Below are 22,635 nucleotides of genomic sequence, written 5' to 3' on the forward strand. Positions count from 1 at the left end.
TAAAGATAGCTTTTGTGGATTAAGATTTCAATAACAGATAGTCATGAATAATGATTTCAGGTTACTGTCCAAAGTGGAAAGGCATGTGCTTGGGCACAGTAACTTAAGGAACCATGGAAACTCAGTTTCAGTGGATTCTGATACACTCATAGAGGACACCTGATAAACAGTTTTCACAGATTCTAAATCATCTCCTCAAGAGTATTACTCTAAACACTGAACTGTGTATCAACTGAGTACACGCTAATGAATGTCATGCCCACCTAGCTGTAAAAAGGATCATTTATAAGCCTTATTTTTTTTTAAAGAACCATAATTTTCTACTCACTGAAGCAGAAGTAGCAATTAGTCTTTCTCTTTTAGTTAAAAACTGTTTATGGTAACATGCCAATCATTTAATTTTATATATTCAAATATGACTACATTTGGCAAAAGGAACTCTGAGCGCGCATCTATATTCTGCCTCCTCCCCCTTATCCCCTGACTCCCAGGTTACGGTTTGAGAATATGTTACAGCACATGGACCCACCAATGAATGGGATCATATAAATGGAAGGAAAACTTAATGTTCATAATTTCAACATTTTCTCATATGATGTTAATGGGAGTGTAAACTAATACAGCCTTTTTAGAAAACAATTTGGCATTAAAAGGTCAAGAAACTCTAAAACATTTGTACCTTATGACCTACTAAGTTCCAACCCTGAGAATACATCTCAAAGACATCACCTGAGATGCAGAAAGCACCTTATGCATCTGGGCAGATGCTATTTAAAACTGTAAAAATTATAAACAATGTCCACTTATAGGTAAACTAAGGTATATTTTATGTAGAATACTATGCAATCAACCACTAAGTTTATACAGATTTCTAATAATAGCATAAATGTTTGTGTATTCACATTACCCTAAAAGGTTTGAAATTTTATATACCAAAATATCAACCATGTGGGAAATTTTGTAGGAAAAATGTTAACGGTAGTTGCTTGGGTATTCAGCAGCATGTCAACTTTTCTCTTCTTTTACCCTTCTGTAGTTTTTAATTATCTACAGTGTGCATGTACTCTCTTTATACATAAAACATCTATTTCAAATTCTAATGCTTTTTAATTCCAGCAAGAACCAGAAATTTGTATTATTCTGTGCTTTTCCTTTCTTGAGATTACTGCCATATTTTATCATGATAAACTGGCAGGTGGCTGAAAGCTCAAATTATACCATTAGATATTTTAATGACAAATACTATGCATTCAACCATTTCAGTGCCATAGGGTTAGAAATAATGTATCTATCTGATATAACTTTTCTGTCCCAAGATGCTGGAACCAAACTAATCTTCTGGGGGCCTGTAAGATGAGCTTCTTAAGTCAGTTAATTTTAAAATGGCACAGACTTGTTCCTGACACCCGAAAGGAAGATGAGAGAAAGGAGGGACACACAGAGCTACATACTTCATTCAGTGAAGTTCACTTAGGGGCAGGTGAAAACAAGGGCATAAAATAAAAATTAAAAAAGAAAGAAAAAAAAGGTTGAAAAGGAGCAATATCAAGAAGACAGAAAACACCATCACTTTTTCATCTCAATGGTCTCAGGCTGTTTTTGACAGGAATCTGCCTCATACAGGACAGAAGGAGGGTTATGTTGTGATACCTGTCTCCTGGCCTGAAATACTCTTCTCTTGCCTTAAACTCCTATTGACTTTTGAAACCCATTCATGTTACCTCTTCTATGCCACCCTCTCTCCCCACCAAGCCCTCCAGCGGCCTCCTTTGTGAATCCACAGCACTCCACAGATGTCTACCCATGCCTGTGCTCCCTTAGATTGAAAGCAACAAAGACCAACTGAGAAAAAGGAAAGGAGGCTCATTGTGTCTTGGTTCTCTAATCCTGACCATCACAGACAATACCCAAAACTGGGGTTCATGGAAACTATGGCACCTCAACTGTACTGGAAATCATGGGTAGAATTCTGAATTCAAGAAAATCAAGGAGAAGGAAAGAGGAGGTGGATGACAAAAACATGTGAGTATACAGGTGATAGGGGTTTTGGATGAACAGATATCAAAAGAAACACCTTGAACAAAGACAGGGAAGCAAAAAGGCAAAGAATAGTTATCAGTGAAGAGCTCAGTTTGGCTTTGTACAAGAAAAATGTGGAAGACAGGAAAAGAAAGGTAGTCTGGAAAAGGTATCCACAGACCTCAAATGCCAAACAAATGAGTGGATTTTATTCTATAGATAACAGGGAGCAACCAGAAGTCTAGAAACAAGAGAGTATATAATCAGTAATATATTCCAGGAAAATTACTCTGATAGCACCTTATGAGGTGGGTGGGAGGAAAAAGACCCTTAAGAGATGCAAACAGAAGAAAAATCAAGGCCATGTACACACATGCTAACTGAACAGACTAGTTAAGGTAACAGTGACTTCCAAACTCATCAAACACAAATAATGTCATCATCACTCACGGCCCAATACTGCTCCACACTATAGGGTCCCCATGTCTTTGGAAATCCTTCTCACTTACATACCTAAGAACCATGCTTGCCATTGAAGATGTTCAAATAAATACAGTCCTCAACTTTGAGCAACTGACATTAATGACTCAAACACACAATGTTGCCAACTCCCAGCACTTCAAGAAAGGCAACCAGTAAATAAATGAGTTTATGTCAGCTGATATGTTTTCTGACACCAACAGGAACACAAGGCCATGGCTGTGGGGGAGGGGGGGCTGATATGGCCCCAGATACCTTGGATTCCATCCTAGTTCCATTACTTACCAGGTGTGTGACTTCAGGTGAGTTATTTCACCTCTCTGTCCCCCAGTCTCATCTACAAAATAGAGATATGATAGTACCTACAATCTTACAGGATCTGTGTGAGGACTGCCTAAGTTAATGTACTCAAAGTCCACAGCACCATGGCTGGCCAACAATCACTACAGTCATCACTGTTGTATGAGCACTCTTCCAGGTCTAGTCAGGTCCAACAGTTACTTAATCCTGGCTACCAGCAACTCTACTGCTAGTGCAAGTGAAAGCTGAGGGAAGGAACCAATGCAAGGAAGCAGAAAGAGAGGGGGTAGAAAGAAGAAATCCAACCAAAGGGAAACAAGTCTGACCTGATCAATGAGACAGTCTCTGAAGGGAAATCCAAAGATGAGTGGTGGTGGGGTTGCACTTTCCCAAATGGTACCTGAACAGATGTCAACATCCTTCTGTGTGTTGAATGTGCCTCTAGATAGTCTGTTTGCCCTTGCCAGAGGCAACGTGCAGGACCCGTGTCTGAGACTGAGACCTGAGATCAGGGGGTCACCATAGGATCATCCTGTGAACATAGTGTCTACACCAGTGAAAACCCTGATAAGTTTGGTTTATGTATTTTTGCTTTTCTAAAAATTTTAATTTCCCCCCCATACTTTATTAAGAAAAGTTTCAAATATACAGAAAGTTGAGGAAAAAGTTTAAGAAACATCTATATATCTACCACCAATACTTAATAACTAACATTTTGCTATATTTGGTTTATCTATCTATATTTTTTCCCTGAATAGTTGGAAAGTAAATTGCATGTATTAGGATACCTGACCTAAGTACTTTGGCATTTATCTCCCAAAATTAGGATATTCTCCTAAATAATCATAATACCAGTACCACATCCAGGAAAATTATTAATAAACTGAGTTTCTGACACTATTAAGATGCAATAGGGTAGGGGTGCCTGGGTGGCTCAGTGGGTTAAGCCGCTGCCTTCAGCTCAGGTCATGATCTCAGGGTCCTGGGATCGAGTCCCGCATTGGGCTCTCTGCTCAGCAGGGAGCCTGAGCCTGCTTCCCCCTCTCTCTCTCTCTCTCTGCCTGCCTCTCCATCTACTTGTGATCTCTCTCTGTCAAATAAATAAATAAAATCTTAAAAAAAAAAAAAAAAGATGCAATAGGGTCTATATACATCTTGAAATAAAAGCTGGTTTGTATGTTTCATTATCAGGAGTGCCCTGAATAGGATGCAAGGTAAATCTGAAAAGGACCATAACTTGACCTTTCACTGCATCAGTGAGCTACGGCGTGGGTGGGGGGTGGTAATGTCAAAAGCCTTAGGACAGGACTTTCAAGAAGTACCATGGGTCACCCCAAGATCTTCAAGAAAAACTTGTAAAAATGTACCTAAAAGGCATATTTCTGATTATGAAGGGTTTTTCCCCTCTGATTTCTTCTTTCCTCGATTTTCTAATTTTTTTTTACTGTAGGCAGAGTATTACAATTAGAAAACTTTTCTTAAAGTAACTTTTGAAGTTACTTGAAGTAATTAATATCTCCAATATTGATGTTTCTTCACCTTTTAAATCACTGCAGTTAAAAATAAGGCAAGAAATATAAGATTGTAGGGGCACCTAGGTGGCTCAGTTGTGTAAGTGTCTGCGTTTGGCTCAGATCATGATCCCAGGGTCCTGGGATTGGCTCCTTCCTCAGCAGGGAGTCTGCTTCTCCCTCTCCTCCCCCTGCTCGTGTGCTAGTGCTCTCTCTCTCTCAAATAAATTAAAAATAAAATATCAAGAAAGAAAGAAAGAAGAGAGAGAGAGAAAGAAAGAAAAGGTTGTAAGATAACCTGATGGGTTTATGTATTTTATATATACATTGTAAAGCTGTATACTTTCTAGGAACTATGTAATTGGTTTAAAATGGTATTTGTGGCCATTTCTATGAAAAGGAAGACATTCAAGCCCTTGGTCAGAAACATAACCCCATATTACAAATATTTCTATGGAAAACAGAATCACCTTAAAATTTTACTTGTTAGACCTTTTCCAGGAATACAGTCCTCACCATGGGCAAGTCTCATGCAAAAGCTAATAGCTTTTTGAAGGAGGCATCCTGCTCACCACTTGCTCTTCCTAAGACATGTGGATTATACCTGTTTTATATTGACATGTTATTTATTTATTTATTTATTTATTTATTCATTCATTCATTTATTTATTTAAGAGGTGGGGGTGGTGAGGGACAGACAGAGAGGAGAGAGAGAATCTCAAGCAGGCTCCCCACTGAGCACAGAGCCTGACGGGAGGCTCAATCCCACAACCCTGAGATCATAGCCTGAGTCAAAATCAAGATTGGGATGCTTCACCAACTGAGCCACTGAGGGGCCCGTCACTGACATATAATTTAGATGGTTAACACCAAACACTACGTTAAGCCCTTACCGGTTGGCATTAAAAAAGAAGAAGATACTTACCAGACTAGTGCTGTGAGCAGGATCCAGCATAGCCTTGGCTGAGGCTTCTTCCCGGCCTGCTGCATTCACCCCAGTGGCATTTTCCTGGGCCAACCCGAGCCCCTGCCCACTGCTCGTACTCCTCAGCTTATCCGCAATCCGCTGGTTTTCTTTCTCCAGCTTGATTTTGGCTAACTGTGCTTCCAACATCCAATGTTCTTTTTCCTGCTCCAGTTTAGAGATCTTTTCCAAACTCTGCTGAACCTTGAAAAGCAATAGAGTTCTGCACCTTAGAGGACGATGCAGATAAAACTCAGTGGCTCAAGAAAGGCTTCACAGAACTTCGACCCGAACTACCTCCCAGAAGTAAAAACAAAAAAGCCTGATTGTTAAACAGGGAAAAGGAAATACTGAACAAGACACAAAAAGCACAACCAGAAACTGAGAGAGTGGAGAGTAAAATTAAAAATCTCTGTTCTTCAGAAGATATTAAGAGGGTGAGAAAAGCCATAACATGGAAGGCATCTGCAAAGCATGTATCTAACAGAGGACTAGTATCTAGAATATATAAAGAACTTCTACAAATTAGTAAGAAAAAGATAGGCAACCCAGTAGAAAAATAGGAAAAAAAAAAAAAAAAGACTTGGACATTGAACAAGACTAAAAACATAAAAAAAGGTACTCAATGTCACTATCAAGAAAAAGCAATTTAAAACCACCCGCATGACTACAATTAAAAAGAGAGAAAATACAGAGGTGGGCATGTTCATGGAGCAGCTGGAACTACCATCTAATGCTGGGAGGACTAGAATTTGGGACAGACACTTTGAAAAACTGTTTGGCTGGATCTTTAAAGCTGACAACATCTTATCCTCTGCCCCCTCAAATCTACTTCCAGGTGTATCCGCAATAGAACAGTGTGCATGTTTACCAGAAGACATGTGTAAGGATGCTCACAGCAGCACCAGGATAGCCAAACACCTGAAACTACCCAAATACTCCTAGACTGTAAAAAAGAATAATGCCTATTCACACAGTAGAGTACTAAACAACAGTGAAAATGAACAGATTACAATTACATATAACATGATGAGCATTATAGATATGTTGGACTAAAGAAGCCAGACCTGAAAGAATATATATTATAAAACCTCATTTAATGAAAAGTCCATTTATTGAAACTTTCACTAATCTACTGTATTATAACACAGGATGATGGTTCTCTTTGGGGGCAAGGAGAATAATAACTGGAAAGGGGTATGAGGAAGGCTTCTGGCAATTTTTTTTAAAGGTATACCTTACATAAAGAAATGTTCTTTTTAAAAAATTTTATCTAGGTGCTAGTTACATCAGTAACTAGCGAAAATTCACTGGGCTATACAGTTGACCCTTGAACAACCCAGGTTTGAATTACGTGGATCCACTTACACAAGGATTTGTTTCAACATATATAATATAGTACTATTAATCTATATTCTCATCCTTATGATTTTTTTTTAAGATTTTATTTATTTATTTGACAGATAGAGAGCACAAGTGGGCAGAGCAACAGGCAGAAGGAGAGGGAAAAGCAGACTCCCCCCAACAGGGATCCCAATTCGGGGCTCGATCCCAGGACCTTGGGACCATGACCCGAGCCGAAGGCAGCCGCTCAACTGACTGAGCCACCCAGAAGCCACTTCCTTATGATTTTCTTAATAACACCTTTTTTCTAGCTTACTTTATTGTAAGAATGTGGTATATAATATACATAATATACAAAACATGTGTTAATCAGCTGTTTATGCCCTTAGTAAGGCTTCTAGTCAACAGTAGTCTATTAGTAGTTCAGTTTTTGGAGAGTAAGAAGTTATACATGGATTTTTGACTGCATGGGCATGGGGTGTCAATGCCCCTAACCCCCACATTGCTCAAGGATCAACTATACATTAATTGTTTACTTTTTTAAACTATGTTATATTCCATTTAACAAGAAGTTTAAAAAACGAATTCTCAGGACAAATAAAAGCTTGAGAATTACATGAAAATAAAAGCAAGCTTACAGGGAATTCCAAATGCTTTACCAACTGTCTTGGTTAAGCAATTACCATGTAGCAGACACTGTTCACAGTACTTTCCTGCCATTATTCCACTGAAGCCTCACAGTCCTTCAATTCTCATTTCTCACAGAGAAGAATTAAAGCTCCCAGCAGCTGAATCACCTGCTAAGCTAGCAAACGGCAGAGCAAGGATTTGGGACTCCATCTGTCTGGCTCATAACTCTGATTCTTTTCACTGTATCACACTGCCTCCCTTTGGCTCAATTAATCCTTACATGACCCTGAAAGGCAGATATTATCCTCACTGCAGAGAGGCAGGAAGTGACGCCCAGAGAGCTTATCAGACTAGCCTGCAGCTGGTCAATGGCAGAGTGGGAAAATAAACAGACAGCTCTCCCCACTTACTAGCTACTCTGGGTAAAAGCTGCCTAATTTCTTTAAGCCTTTACTTTCCTTATATAAAATAAGAAGAAAACTGAAAATCAATTTTTAAAGTATTCTCCATTTTATTGTTTATCCCAGGAATTTTGTTTTTCAGGAATTACTCTCTAAATTAAATTTCCAGTTTCAACATCCTGGCATACTAATGTGTGACACGAGTCAGCACAGATAAAACAAGTCTCAGGTGACTTTATTTGCACTCTCTTTTAAGATAAATACCTCCAAAACTTAAAGCAAGCCTGTTGTTGAGGGGAATAAGTCTCTGGCAAAAGCTAAACCAATGTCAGTACACACCAACTTCTGGAAAATTTAGTCCCTCCCACCGCCACCTCGCCCCCAAATTCGACTGACCAACTGACTGAATATGGGAAATTTTTCATTACTGATCATTTAGGAAATAAAAATAATTCACTGAGTCTCTAGCTCCTCCCCCTTTTTTTGCCTTATTATTCCCGACATTTAAATCTAGTGCCTAGAGAAAAAGAATCACCATATCCCAAGTGTGTTGGTATTACTTTAGTGGCAATTACACCACCAATGAATCAAGATGACTTATTTAGAGTATCAAGAAACATTCTCCAGTGAATTATGTTTATAGTGCTTTTTAGCATGTGTTAAACCATTAATTTTACATGTTTACTTATACAGCCTTTTAAATTGTTCTGTGTTGAAAGCCTTCTCCAGGGGATTCAACATTTATCCTCTTTTAACAAGCAGCATGATTCGCCAGACACCATACCTGTTGTGCAAGGCCTTCTCGGCTTTCTGTAGAGCTAAGTAGGACCCGGCGGTTGGCCAGTGCTTCTTCGTAAGGCACAGACTCCAAGAGCGGCTATGGAAAAAGCATAAGAATTCAAGAAAAAGATCGTATCATTCCCTGATCCTACCTACACAAATGAGAACGCTAAATGGGGTTCAGTAATAAATTCAGATATATGCCAGCATAATTTCCTTTACTAATGACAAGGAACTTTTTTTTTTTTTAAAGATTTTATTTATTTGACAGAGACCACAAGTAGGCAGAGAGGCAGGCAGAGAGAGGAAGGGAAGCAGGCTCCCCACTAAGCAGAGAGCCCGATGCAGGGCTCGATTCCAGGACCTCAGGATCATGACCTGAGCCGAAGGCAGAGGCTTTAACCCACTGAGCCACTCAGGCGCCCCGACAAGGAACTTTTTTAAGAAAAATAATGAAGAGGGGCCTGTCATTCCAGTTATAATCTACACTAACACCGTAAGGACTTGTACTGAATACCGTATGATTTCACTTATATGTGAAATCTAAACAACAAAACAAATTAAAAAACAAAAACAAAAAACAGAAACAGACTGAGACATAGAGAAAAATCAGATGGTTGCCAGGTAGAAGGGCAGTGGGGGAGGATGGGCAAAATAGGGAAAGGGGATTAAAAGGTACAAACTTCCAGTTAGAAAATAAATAAGATACAGGGATACAAACACACAGTAAGGAATATAAATAGTAAGTAACAACATTGTATGGTTACAAATAGTAGCTTGACATATTTTGGTGATCACATTGTAATGTATATAAATGTTGAATAACTATGCTGTACACCTGAAATTATATAATATTGCATTGTCACTTAAATCTCAATTTTTTTTTTTTTTTTTCTGAAAGCAGGCTGTCAGGAGATGGGGCAGAGAGGCAGGAGTAAAGATTACTAAGGGGCATTATCTTGACCATGATTTCAAGGGTGGAGACATATGCCAAAACCTATCAAACTATATATTTCAAATATACAGTTTTGTATGCCAATTAAATCCCCAATAAAACTTTGCAAAACAAACAAAACAGATAAAGATGATAAAAAATCTAGAAACAGACAAAAGCATAGACAAAAATATATTATGTGATAAATGGTGCATTTTTTCTAAGTCAGTGGAGAAAGAACAGACTGGATAAATGCTGTAAGGACAACCAGTTAATAAATTAGAAAAATAACTACTTAGATTCCCCGTTTTACACTTATATCAGAATGAATCCAAGATAGATTAAAGATTCGAATTTAAAAATTTGGGCCATATGAAAATAATGGAAGAAAATATAAGTGAACATTTCCGTAATCCTGAAAAGTACCCCTTTACTGGGTACTTTTACTGGGGCGCCTGGGCGACACAGTTGTTAAGCATCTGCCTCCGGCTCAGGTCGGGATCCCAGGATCATGGAATGGAGCCCCGCATAGCATTGAGCTTCCTGCTCAGCGGGAAGCCTGCTTCTCCCTTTCCCACTCCACTTCCTTGTGTTCCCTCTCTCCCTGTCTCTCTCTGTCAAATAAATAAATAAAATCTTAAAAAAAAAAAAAAGAAAGAAAGAAAGAAAGAAAAGTTCCCCTAGCTGAGAATCACCACCATAAAGAAAAAGACTGGTTCACTGATATAAAAATTAAAACTTCTATTAAAAAAAATACAACAGCAAACTGGGAGGAAAATATTTCCAACAAAGACACAAGATTAACAATTTTACTATAAAAAATAAAATAAAATTCTTAGTATAATAGGGAACTCTTTCAACCCTAATTAGGAACACCTATCTAAAAATAGGTCAACAATGGACAGAGAACTAGCAGAATGAATACAAACGATAACTTTATGAAAGGATGTTCCACTTCAATAAGCAAAGAAATGCAAATTAAAATAACAGTAAGAAAGCTCTTGTCTCTGAGATGGATAAATATTAAATTCATGGGTTAAATTTATACTTCTACTGCTGGTAAACTATAACTAGGTAACCTTCTGAAGTGTAGTCTGGAAGAAATGTGCCAAAATTTGAAAGATTCACAGACTTTGATTAAGCAATTCCATTTCGGAAAATTAATCTTAAAGACATACTTAATTAGACAAATATAGGGAGATAGGTAGCCTTATACATTGCTAGAAATATAAAACAGTACAGCTACTCTTAAGGGCAATTTGCAATAAATATTAAAATCCAAAATGTACAAACCACATGATCTAGAACATTCTACTACTCAATATTCCATATATATGCCTGAGGCATTTACAAAGTTACCCACTGCAGTATTATCATAACAGTAAAAAACTGGAATGAACCTAAATGCACACCAATAGGGAATACCTAAATCAGCCACAGAACAACCATATTATAGACTTCTATGCTATATTTTAAAGGAATATAGCAGCCACCATATGTAATGATATACATCTCTAAAACATACTTTTTTTTCCTTTTTTTTTCATTTCTTTAAAAGTATAACTGATGAACAATCTTACATTGGTTCCAGGTGTACAACATAGTGATCTACCAATTCTGTATATCTAAAACATTTTAATTTTTTAAAAATATTTTATTTATTTATTCGACAGAGAGAGAGATCACAAGTAGGCAGAGAGGCAGGCAGAAAAGGGGGGTGGGTAGCAGGCTACCTGCTGAGCAGAGAGCTCCATGGGGGGCTCCTATCCCAGGACTCTGAGATCATGACCTGAGCCGAAGGCAGAGGCTTAACCCACTGAGTCACCAATGTGCCCCTTAATTTTTTTTAAGTTTATTTTTTTAGTAATCTCTACACACAATGTGGGGCTCAAACCCATGACCCTGTGATTTAGAATTGAATGCTCTTCCAACTGAGCCAGCCAAGCACCCCTAAAATATTTTAAATGAAAAAATCAAGTTGCACAATTGCACAATGAAACATGCATTTAGGTTTAAAAAAGAAAGAAAACTCTATTTATTGTATATTGTCTTTAAGTTTATATAGATGTATGTAAATGCTCCAAGATTTTGGAAGGTTATACACCAAACTAAATACTACAGTCACCTCTGGAAAGAAAGTAAAATTAGGGACTGTACTTAATCTGTAATGTTCTAATGTAATATAAGAATGTGTTTATTATGCATTATGTGTAACTAAAATAAAAAACAAGGGGAAAAGGTAAAAACCAAATTACAAAGTTGCAGGAGCAAGAATATCTACTATAACTCCACATGTAATGGTGAAAAATAGAAAACAACCTAAATATCCACAAGCAATGCACTGGCTAATTAAATTATGACACATTTACAGAATGAAATACTATAACAATTTATAGTTATAGACATATATTATTTAATATATAAAAATCACAGTTTTGGGGGGTGCCACCCAGGCGCCACTGGGTGGCTCAGTGGGTTAAAGCCTCTGCCTTCAGCTTGGGTCGTGATCCCAGGGTCCTGGGATCGAGCCCCACATCGGGCTCTCTGCTCAGCAAGGAGCCTGCTTCCTCCTCTCTCTCTGCCTGCTTCTCTGCCTCCTTGTGATCTCTGTCTCTCAAATAAATAAAATCTTTAAAAAAAAAAAATCACAATTTTTATATCTATAATTCACTATGAGGAAAAAAACAGATTCTAAAACAGTGTATATGGGGCACCCAGGTGGCTTAGTAGGTTAAGTGTGTGGCTCTGGCTCAGATCATGATTTCAGGGTCCTGGGATTGAGCCTGGGGTCGGGCTCCCTGCCCAGCAGGGAGTCTGCTTCTCCCATTCCCTCTCCCCCTCTGGGTCTCCCCCATGTTCATGCACTCTCTCTTCCCACTCAAATAAATAAATAAATAAATAAAACTGTATATATTCAGGTACACTTTGCTTTCTATAGCATATACATGTGTGTTTCCTGTGTGTATGCACACATGCACTAAAATTTTTTTGGATATGGAGATACTCTAACAAAGTTAATGGTAGCTACATCTACCTCTACATCTACACCCAGATGGGTGGTGGGATTTGATGCAACTATAATTTTCTTCTTCATGTACTACTATATCATCTGATTTCTTTTTTTTCTTAAGTTATTTTTTTTAATTTTTTTAAATTAACATATAATGTATTATTTGCCCCAGGGGTACAGGTCTGTGAATAGTCAGGCTTACAAACTTCACAGCACTCACCATAGCACATACCCTCCCCAATGTTCTTAAGTTATTTAAATTCAATTAGCCAACACATAGTATATCATTAGTTTTAGATGTAGCGTTCAATAATTTATCAGCTACATATAACATGCAGTGTTCATCACATCAGGTGCCTTCTGATTTCTTTTTGCAGTGACCTTGTATTTTTATATTCAGGAAACAATTATAAATGTGCTTCCATTTTTTTTACGTTTCTATAAGTTTTGAGATTTCTGAGGTTGGATACTTACTAGCTGCCTGGCTGCCTCATTCTAGATACTCCTAGCAGGCACCTGGGGACATGAGTCCAACATGGGCTATGCAGAGATCACATGTTAATTGAAGTTTGGGTCTCTGTCACCTTCTCCTTCCCAAAGACCTCCCCCCCAGTACCCACCAACCACCTGTGCCCCCACTTGTGTAAAATCTAAACAACATGAACTGTGCAAAGACTCTTGCCATTCTCTAGAATGATTCCTGATTTTTCCTCTGATGCAAATTCAACAGCAGCTCACAAACCTTTCTCAGAGCCTTCATGTAGGCCGCAGCTTTTCTCTTGTACTGCAGCATGCATTCAGCTGAAAGAGGACTAATGAAGCCACTTGCTGCCTTCGGCCCGTAGCTCAGAGATGCAATGAAGCAGTCCACGTTGTTGCTGAAGAAAGATGCGATCTAAATCAAGAGTGACGAGAAGACAGATTTTGTTTTCCAATAATATATCTAACATATATATCTCATAGTGTTTAGAGCAGAGTTAAAGGTGCTGAGAATGGAAATGAAATTTCAACACCTGCCCCAAGGCCCACATTTATTTATTTGAGAATACCTAGGGCGATGACTTGTAATAAAAAGAATATTGGTAAAAAGATTGAGACCAGACTACTGACAGGTGTTAATGTAAACAACTTCTATTCTTCCTGAAAACCAAGACTAAGTCTGGTTTATTCTGTACATGTCTATGAGCTATTTACCTCATTAATTCCTGCTACTATTCTCAAAATATCCATGTTTGGATTATATACATTCTATTCATATTTTAACTTTGAATTTTTCAAATTCCAACAAGAGACATGACACAGCATCTTGGAATATGTTCACTTTACTTAAACTTAATTCTGTAAATCTCAATTTGTGATTTACACATATAATAAAGACTAGCAATTTAGTAGACCCTGTTATTAATAGATTTAACTTGTGTTAAATCTGTGTAAGCAGCCATGAAGATCCATGACTGAGCCATGACTTTGAATCTATAGTGCTGTATGAAATGGTGATATAAATAAAAATGTCTGAGAAGATTATTAGCCAGAAAAATTAAAGTGTTGGTTACATTAAAGCATATCCTATTTTGATAAATAAGAAGTGACTTATAGAACAAAACATCCTAAGCCTCGGCACAAACTAACCAAAAAGTAAGCAGTGAATCACTAATGGTCTGAAAGGTTTTATTTCTCATCATTTTACTATATCAAATGAAATTCTATTCTAGGTAGTATTCAAGAAAATAAAGGATTCTAAAGGTCTTAAGTCTTATATCACCTGTAAAGGACATGGAAAATCACATACCCAAGGTTTGCATTTTAAGTCATTGCAGTATACGGTGAGGTTTATTTTCTTTCCTCTTTCTAATACTTCTGCATTTTCTAAATGTTCTTCAATATGCATATATCATTACATTTTCTCACTGGGCTTTTAAAAATTATAAACTATAAATCTTAGTTTAATCGAATCACATTAGCTAAGTATTAAGCTCTCACCAACTAACATTAGTTCAGATACTTATTTCAGTTAAAAACCATTTACCAAAATCTCAGAATGAAGATTGTAGACCTGTCCTTGAGACATTTTAAGGTTTCAGGTAAAGCCAATCTAAAATTAGCTGTGAAGGACCCAGGTATTAAATATTTCAGAGTTTTCATAAAAGTTGAAAAATGTGGAGACTCCTCTAAAATGCCAAAGTTTTTTTTCCAAAATTTTCCGTACTTAAATCAAAGCTAGAATTATCTTCAGAAGCTATGGCATGCCTGTAGATGCAAGTGTTCAAGAAGGGGCCGCAGGGATGGTCTTCTGGCTGAGGAACTCTGTAGGCACAGATCCGTGAGCTGACAGAACCTAAATGTAACACCTTTTAATGATGGCCCCAAGCTCTAGCAAAGTGTCACAAAGACCAGTCTGAGCCTGGGAAAGATGACACTGAATATATAATGTGATCTGTGATAATTTCTGATTCACTTAATTACCTGAAAAAAAAATGTTTCTATAAAACGCAACCAGTCAGAAGTATGTAAGCCTGACGATGCACAGACCTATACCCCTGGGGCTAATAATACATTACATGTTAATAAAAAAAACAAAAACAAACAAACAAAACAAACAAAAAAAACGCAACCAGTCAGAAAAATATTGGCATATAAACACAGAGAAATTTCCTTGAGAAATTAGGATGTATCCACTGAAATAAATGGGCTAAGATAGGTCTGAATACAGTCCTTCCAGTTACACATATATGGGTAGTTCTCAAGGAAATCTGAATCAGTAAAGCAGTATTGAGAATATAACAACTGCTGAAATCAGAACATCCAAGATAGAATTTTTAGAAAAAATGCATTCTGGTCAGTTTATGATAATAATTAAGTGTCTAATGATCCAAATAATCATTATCTAATATTAATGGTTCTATGAAAAGACACGTGTTGAAGTCACCTTAAAAGTACTTGTTAAGAAATCAAATCACATGAGTGCCTGGGTGGCTCAGTGGGTTAAAGCCTCTGCCTTTGGCTCAGGTCATGATCCCAGGATTCTGGAATGGAGCCCCACATCAGGCTCTCTGCTCAGCAGGGAGCCTGCTTCTTCCTCTCTGTCTCTCTGCCTGCCTCTCTGCCTACTTGTGATCTCCATCTGTCAAATAAATAAATAAAATCTTAAAAAAAAAAAAAAAAGAAATCAAATCACAGAAGTAGCAGTGTGACAAAAAACTAGGAGCGAAAAAGTCTTAACGAAGGTTTTACTGGTTCTTTTTTCTTTTTATATATGCTCCCAATTTCTATAAAGGAGACATTTGATATACACAAAGATGTATACTGATCATCAATATCTCCCTTAAAAAAAAACTGTGAGTGATCCACTTACTCATCACAAAGGCTGAACAGTCATTCCCATATTGTTTTAAATACTGGGTAGGGAGAAGGAAGACAAGTTTATTTTACAAAAAAGTCTGATATTCCAAAATCCTTTTACAGATTAATTTTCCTATGTCATTCAAGGGGAAAAAAAAAAAAAGAGCTTACACAAGACTTAAAATCAATTTAATGACACTATAAACCAGATAAACTATAAATTATAAACTTACCTTTCCTGCTCCATTTGTTAATGCTACTAATGATGACAGAATACAGTCATTAGTTGTAATGAGCTTCTGTGTTGCTGTTGGAAGTTCATGCTCTATTGTAGCTTTCTGACTGTAATGTTTAGAAATATCTATAAAAGCAATCAAATGAAAAATCTTACTATCCATACACAAGTTGCACACAACCAGCCCGTTAACTTTTCATATCTACTCTTAGAGACTTATGCAGTAAATCTGAATAATAACAAAAAAAAAATGATCCCAACTCTATCAGGATTGTCCTGAATATTACTTAGGTCACAAAATCATGTGGAAAGAATAGAGACAAGTGAGAGTCTCTTAATACCATCCTGGTGTCTCTATTCCCACCACCAGCTTGTGACTCATGATCCCTCCTCATTGGAGAGTTTGCCCTTCTTCTAGTGCTCGGTAAATGACCCTGACCAGTACTTACCAGTTAAAAATGCTGTTTTGATAGTCTGGGTAGGCACAGATGAGAATTTATCTCGCACTCCTATAGGCTAACCATGAGGTTGGAACAGAATGACCAACAGAGGCACGATGTCCCACAATCCTCACTGGACCATAGCTAGTTTGTTAGTACATACCCTAACTGACAAGGACCAGGATTGAACACTCCCATGTCTGGCTTCACAGGCCACTGCCCCAGTCCCAGAATATTACAACAAAGCCTGTAGTCAGGAGAGCACAGGAGAGAGACTTAGATATAAAAAAAAGTTAAAAGAAATTGCAGTAGGTGAAACTGGCTAAACTACTAAGCTTGGGGTTTTCTGGGTCTCTGAGAAAAAATGATTTTGTCCTGGAAATAAGGGATAATGGGAGAATTCTTAAGACAACACTGATTTATGAGGAAAAGTAATGATATTTTTAAATAATAAAGTGTTCGCAATTCATTCTCCTCCGCCTTTTTTAGAATACTTCAGGTACAACAGCATGAACTATCATTACCAACAAAGCTAAAAATAAATCACAAAATACAAAAATTAGTTTTTATTACAGGTGTGTATGCAAAGAATTGCACTTATTCAGAATCAAGGAATCTAGTTGATTTTAGACTATGGATAACTAAAAAGAAATAAGACTAGTTAGAAAGAAATGGCATTTCAGATTTAACCTGATATGATCATGATATTTTAACACAAAATCACTCTTATGAATAAAAGTATTTTTACTAAAATTTTAAAACTGGTGAATTGTTTTATTTAATATAGATATATACATATATATGTAAACTGTAATTTAAGACAGTTTTAGATTCACAGAAAAGTTACAGAGACTTTCTGTATACCCTTCAGCCAGTTTTCCCTACTATTAACATCTTACATTACTATGGTACAGTTCTCACAGCACAGAAACCAATATTGGCACATTACTATTATGTTTATATTTTTAAAAAATAAATGATTATCCTCTATATAAAAATTCTACATAAAAATATAAAAAAGTGAATAAAAGTTCAAGTGGAACACAACTTTTTTTTAAAATTATTTACTTTAGAGAGAGAGCGGGAGAGCACAGAAGAGGGACAGAGAGAATACTCAAACAGACTACCCACTGAGCACAGAGCCCAACAAGGGGCTTGATCCCAGGACCCTGAGATCAGTCCTGAGTCAAAATCAAGAGTCATCTGCTTAACCAACTGAGACACCCAGGCGCCCCACTGAACATTTTTATATACTGAATTTGCTAGCCCCTAACACAGACATTCTCTTGCTACACACCACAGAAAGTTGTAGTCACTATTTTACTGGAAGTACACAAAGCTTAATACAACTCAGCTGGCAGGTACTTTTAGGTGATTGGTAGATGACTGAGATACTTATGAAAGTCATATAGTACTATGAACACTGACGTGGTTTCCACTGGAACAGGGCCACTGTAGTTTGACAGCAATAATTCTCCTGAACCAACTCTTTAGTAAGTCCAAATATTTCAATTATTTTGGGTGTTCCTTAACATTAATTTTTAAATCCAAAAGAACAAAGAAACCATGTGACCTAGGCCAGATTATTTTTCCTTTTTTTAAGATTTAAGATTATTTATTCATTCGACAGAGAGAGCAAAAGCAAGGGGAGCAGCAGGCAGAGGGAGAAGCAGGCTCCCCACTGAGCAAGAAGCCTGATGTGGGACTCCATCCCATCACGACCCAAGTTGAAGGCTGACACTTAACCAATTGAGCCACCCAGGCACCCTGGGGTTTTTATGATTCCTAGGAGTCTGCCTGCTTTAGACTTGAGACTAAAAATCAACAGTTATCACTTAGAACTCCCTTGTTAAAAGATTAATTCATACCTATTTTAAATCCATGTAGGATAGGCATGTTTATAAATCTCTAGCTCTCTTTTTACACTGACACTTGCCTGTCTGCCTCCTACCTCAGATCAAACAATTATTCAGGGCAAAGCAGGAAGGGAAGAGGTTTGAGAGTTCTTGAAATCACAAAGCTTCTTCTGTTAATGCCAGTTGATGTTCACTCTGAGTCTCCCTGAGAGATACACAGCTGTCTTCCAAGCTAGGTAAGAAGACAAATTTGAACTGTAAACCTAGGAACGGGACCCCATAATCTTGCCAACCACCCTTCCTATTTCCCAGTATTCTCTCTTTACATTATGTCTGCAAGGACAGAAACAAGCAGAGGCACTAAGGGGGTGGTAAAAGTCACCTTACTGAATGGTAAGGTGGTGCTAGGTGAGACTGTTGGCACTAAGAATGAATGATTCCCAGTGCCAGAGGTTACATGCCAATCTACAGAAGGGCCTGAATATACCCAACTTGTACATGCTTTCCAACACTCGTAAGTTTTTAAAAGTATTTTCTGTGAAACTAGTAATAGGTCTGCAATCGTTACCTCCACACCACAATGAATAATCTAGGCTATTATTAATCTGGGCTATTTCTGATAACTGCTTCTGTCCTTTCCTCCTTCCCCTGCACCAACTGTCTTCAAAAGGAAAAGAAAGAAAAAACCGAGAAGCCACGCGGACCTATAGATTAAAAAGTCAACTCAGAATCAGTTAGCTAAGAAGCATATGAAATGTCCTTCAGCCGACTTATTCTTAGTCTATAGCAATTAAACACCAGCCAAAGCTTAAAACGAGACCTTCACTTCTCAAGGTTCCCCTGACCAAAACAGGGCTTAAAATGGGCACTTTAAACATAAAAATGCACAGGATGGTGAAAAGTTAGTACATTCTTTCTTGGAACTTTAAACCCCGATTTCCTCAATTCCTTCATGCTTGGGCTCTAACGAATGCAAAGTATTTTGCTAAATGCCTCTCAATAAGCATGTCTGGCTTGATAAAATTCACACACCTGCCTGCAATCAGTGCAATGCATTTTTGGCTAAAGTACTGTGCACAAGGGTTTCTCTTCAGCGCTTTGTTTACCTTCAGAAATGAAGCAGATGGAAAAAGCAGACGGCAGTGAGCTGTACACTTCAACAGAAGCCAAATGCTACTAAGCCTTTTTCTGGGGTCTATTAGTCTTGGCAGTATTTGTTTAAATCTCACTTGGGCAGAGCTGAGAAAATAAGATGCAGGTTTTCAACTCACTGATGTACTTTTCAAGCCTCACCTTTCACGACATCATGAAATCCATGCAGAGCAGCACCAACGTTTGTTAAGACAGAACCGTAGTTTGTCCGAAGAAGTCCATCTGGCTCTGTACCTAGGAAACCAAAATCACAAGCCTAAGCATTTCCCTAGAAGACTTCTTCGCCTGCAAAACTGACAGCCCACCCTCTTCCACTTTTCGGAACAGAGAGAATAAAGACTGCCTGTGATGTGCTGGAAATAATGGGTCCTGAAATCCTTGCAGACACATTCAGATATAATGGTGATAAATACAGCCACCACTGACTGATTTGCATATCCACATCCACAAATATTTTTAATAGTTAAGAATCAAAATTAAATTGTTAAGTAGGATTACATGTTTTATGATTCTTTTTGAAATAAAAGTTTGTGAGGTGCCTGGGTGGCTCAGTGGGTTAAGCCTCTGCCTTCAGCTCAGGTCATGATCTTGGGGTCCTGGGATAGAGCCCCACATCAGGCTCTCTGCTCAGCGGGGAGCCTGCTTCCCCCTCTCTCTCTGCCTGCCTCTCTGCCTACTTGTGATCTCTCTCTCTCTCTCTCTCTCTCTCTCTCTGTCAAATAAATAAATAAATAATCTTAAAAAAAAAAAAGTTAGTGAATTTCAACCTTGTTACTACAGAGCACACTTCCCGATTTCTTCTTTCCCTACATGTTATTTGTTGAATCTCACTAAAAACATCATTATTCAGACTTCTACTTCTGATATGACTGCATGAGCAGCTCCACAGGCCAATGCTCCCCCAAAAACTGGTGAAAATTATATTATTTTAAAAGATTTTATTTATTTATTTATTTGAGAGAGAGAGAGAGAGAGAGCATGAGAGGGGTGGAGGAGTGGGGGAGGTGGGTAGGGAGAAGAAGACTCCCTGCTGAGCAGAGAAGCCGATGTGGGGCTCGATCCCAGCCTAAGATCATGACCTGAGCAGAAGGCAGATGCTTAACCGACTGGGCCACCAGGTGCCCCTGAAAATTATTTTAAAAACAACCATTTAAGACTCTGGAAATGACCCTAAGTAGATACAGCAAATGAAGAAACATTTTTATCAAGAGAATCTTTTAAAAACAAAGGAAAAAAAAGAAAAAATCTTTAACAACTCTAAGAACAGCCAGAATCTGTGGTATTTGAACAAAGACCCATTCCCCCAATCCCCTCATCAGCTCAGTGAGCTGGAAATCCCACTCCAGAATGGTGAGGCAAAGAATAGAACTCTCCCATAACTGGAGGGCTGCATTTCTCCTCTTGTCCCCACCTACCTGTTAAAGCTAAGTTCGGGCTGAGTATGACAGAGAGGTGGGAGTTCTTCCACGCAGCCCCAACTCATGGGATGGAGGCTCTACCATGAGCCCAGCACTGCTGAGAAACTGAGGTTCTCCAAACCCTTGCTCAGCTCATTTTATCCACACAGAAAGGGCAAGCCAGGGAGACTGGAGGCTGTGGCCCTACCCCAGCTCCACCAGCGCTCAGCACTAAATCAAGAGTGTTACTCAGAAGTACAGCATTGTCCCCATCTCCAGCACCACAATCATGGCTCAGAGATTTAGCCCAAGGGAGGCACAGGCCTTAAAACAGAAAATTCTGAATCTGTTCCCAAAGGAATTGATTTCATTCTCAATAGAGTATGGAGAAGTTCAAGTCTAAACGTGTTCTCAAAAATAACAGAGCTTGTGGGGAAAGCAGTTAACGGGAAACTGGTAGATTCATTAAAGATGTAAGTTAAACTACAGGGTGGCTGGTTTACCAGAGGGGAAGAAAACAGCTAAGAAGAGCCCTCCTGAGGTCATAACAAACCTCAAACACTGATCTCAAAAAACATAGCCATAAAGCCCAAATTCAACTGGATCAAGAGTGGAGCAATTTACGTCCCCAAGGCATTGTTAAAAACAAGACATCAGTCAGCCAGCAATCAGTGGAGCTTATCCCTGGTGAGATCAAGAAACAAAACAGGGAAAGGTCCCTGGCAAAACCATTGTCACCCCAGGGCAACTACGTGCATGCTGAATGCTTAACAGCCCTGAGAAACAACATCAGCGTGCTTACTCTGAAAAACTATAAAATAAAATTAAAGAAGGTCTACCTAGATGGAAAAATATACCATGTTCATGAACTAGAAAATTCAACATCGTTAAGACGGCAATGCTCCCACATTGCCAGGGCTACTACAACATAGGACCACAAAGGTGGTGGTTTAAAACAACAGAAGATACTTTTCTCACAGTTCTGGAAGCCAAAAGTCTGAAATCAAAGTGCTGACAGGGCCACACTTCCTCCAAAGACTCCAGAGGAGAATAATAATTAATAAGGAGTAATAATAATAATTATTATGTAATAATAATTATAATTAATAAGGAAAATAATAAATAATGAGAATTCCCTGCCTCTCCCAGGTTCCGTTGGCCCCACACATTCCCTGGCTTGTGGCAGAATTATTCCAATTCTTGCCTCTATCTTCATATGGCCTCCCTGAGTCTCTCCTGTGACTCCATCTGTCTCCAAATCTCTCCTTACAATGATGGAAGGATGGCAGTCACTGGACTAATAAGGCTCTCCCTAAACTAGTAGAACCCCACCTTATTTTGATTATATCTGCAGAGATCCTATTTCCAAATAAAGTTACATACAGAATACTCGGGTGGAATTTCATGTATCTTTTAGGGAGACACAGAAACTCCCCAAAATGATCTACAGATTCAATAAAGTATCAGAATCCCAGCTGATTTTTTCATAGAAACTAACCAGCTGATTCTAAAATTCATAAGGAATTGTTAAGAGAACAATAACAGCCAAATAATCTTGAAAATGAAGAACAAAGTAGAAGAACTTTCGCCTCTTGATCTCAAAACTAACTATAGAGCAAAAGTCATCAAGACAGTATAGTATTGGCAGAGGATACATAGATCACTGGAATAAATCTAAAAGTCTAGAAATAAATCCATACATCTATGATCAACTGATTCTTAACAAGTGTGCCAAGGCCATTCAATAGGGAAAGAATAGTCTTTTCAATAAATGGTGCTGAGAAAACTGGATAAACGCATGCAAAAGATACCTCACACCAGATACAAAAATTAACTCAGAATG

General features: G+C 38.1%; 1 protein-coding gene across 1 annotated transcript in view; it reads right to left on the bottom strand.

Annotated features, from left to right (window-relative positions):
- PPP1R21 (protein phosphatase 1 regulatory subunit 21) overlaps positions 1–22,635 on the bottom strand; it is a 62,442-nt gene that overhangs the window by 8,579 nt on the left and 31,228 nt on the right. Inside the window, exons 13-17 of the mRNA XM_032877837.1 lie at positions 19,537–19,629; positions 15,946–16,073; positions 13,116–13,268; positions 8,434–8,526; positions 5,236–5,478 (exon numbers count right to left, since the gene is read on the bottom strand). Coding sequence (XP_032733728.1) covers positions 5,236–5,478; positions 8,434–8,526; positions 13,116–13,268; positions 15,946–16,073; positions 19,537–19,629 — 710 coding nt within the window. The remainder of the gene's footprint in view (positions 1–5,235; positions 5,479–8,433; positions 8,527–13,115; positions 13,269–15,945; positions 16,074–19,536; positions 19,630–22,635) is intronic.

The sequence above is a fragment of the Lontra canadensis genome, unplaced genomic scaffold (assembly GCF_010015895.1).
Source record: "Lontra canadensis isolate GAN:19392208 unplaced genomic scaffold, GSC_riverotter_1.0 scaffold61, whole genome shotgun sequence".
Lineage (NCBI taxonomy): Eukaryota > Metazoa > Chordata > Mammalia > Carnivora > Mustelidae > Lontra > Lontra canadensis.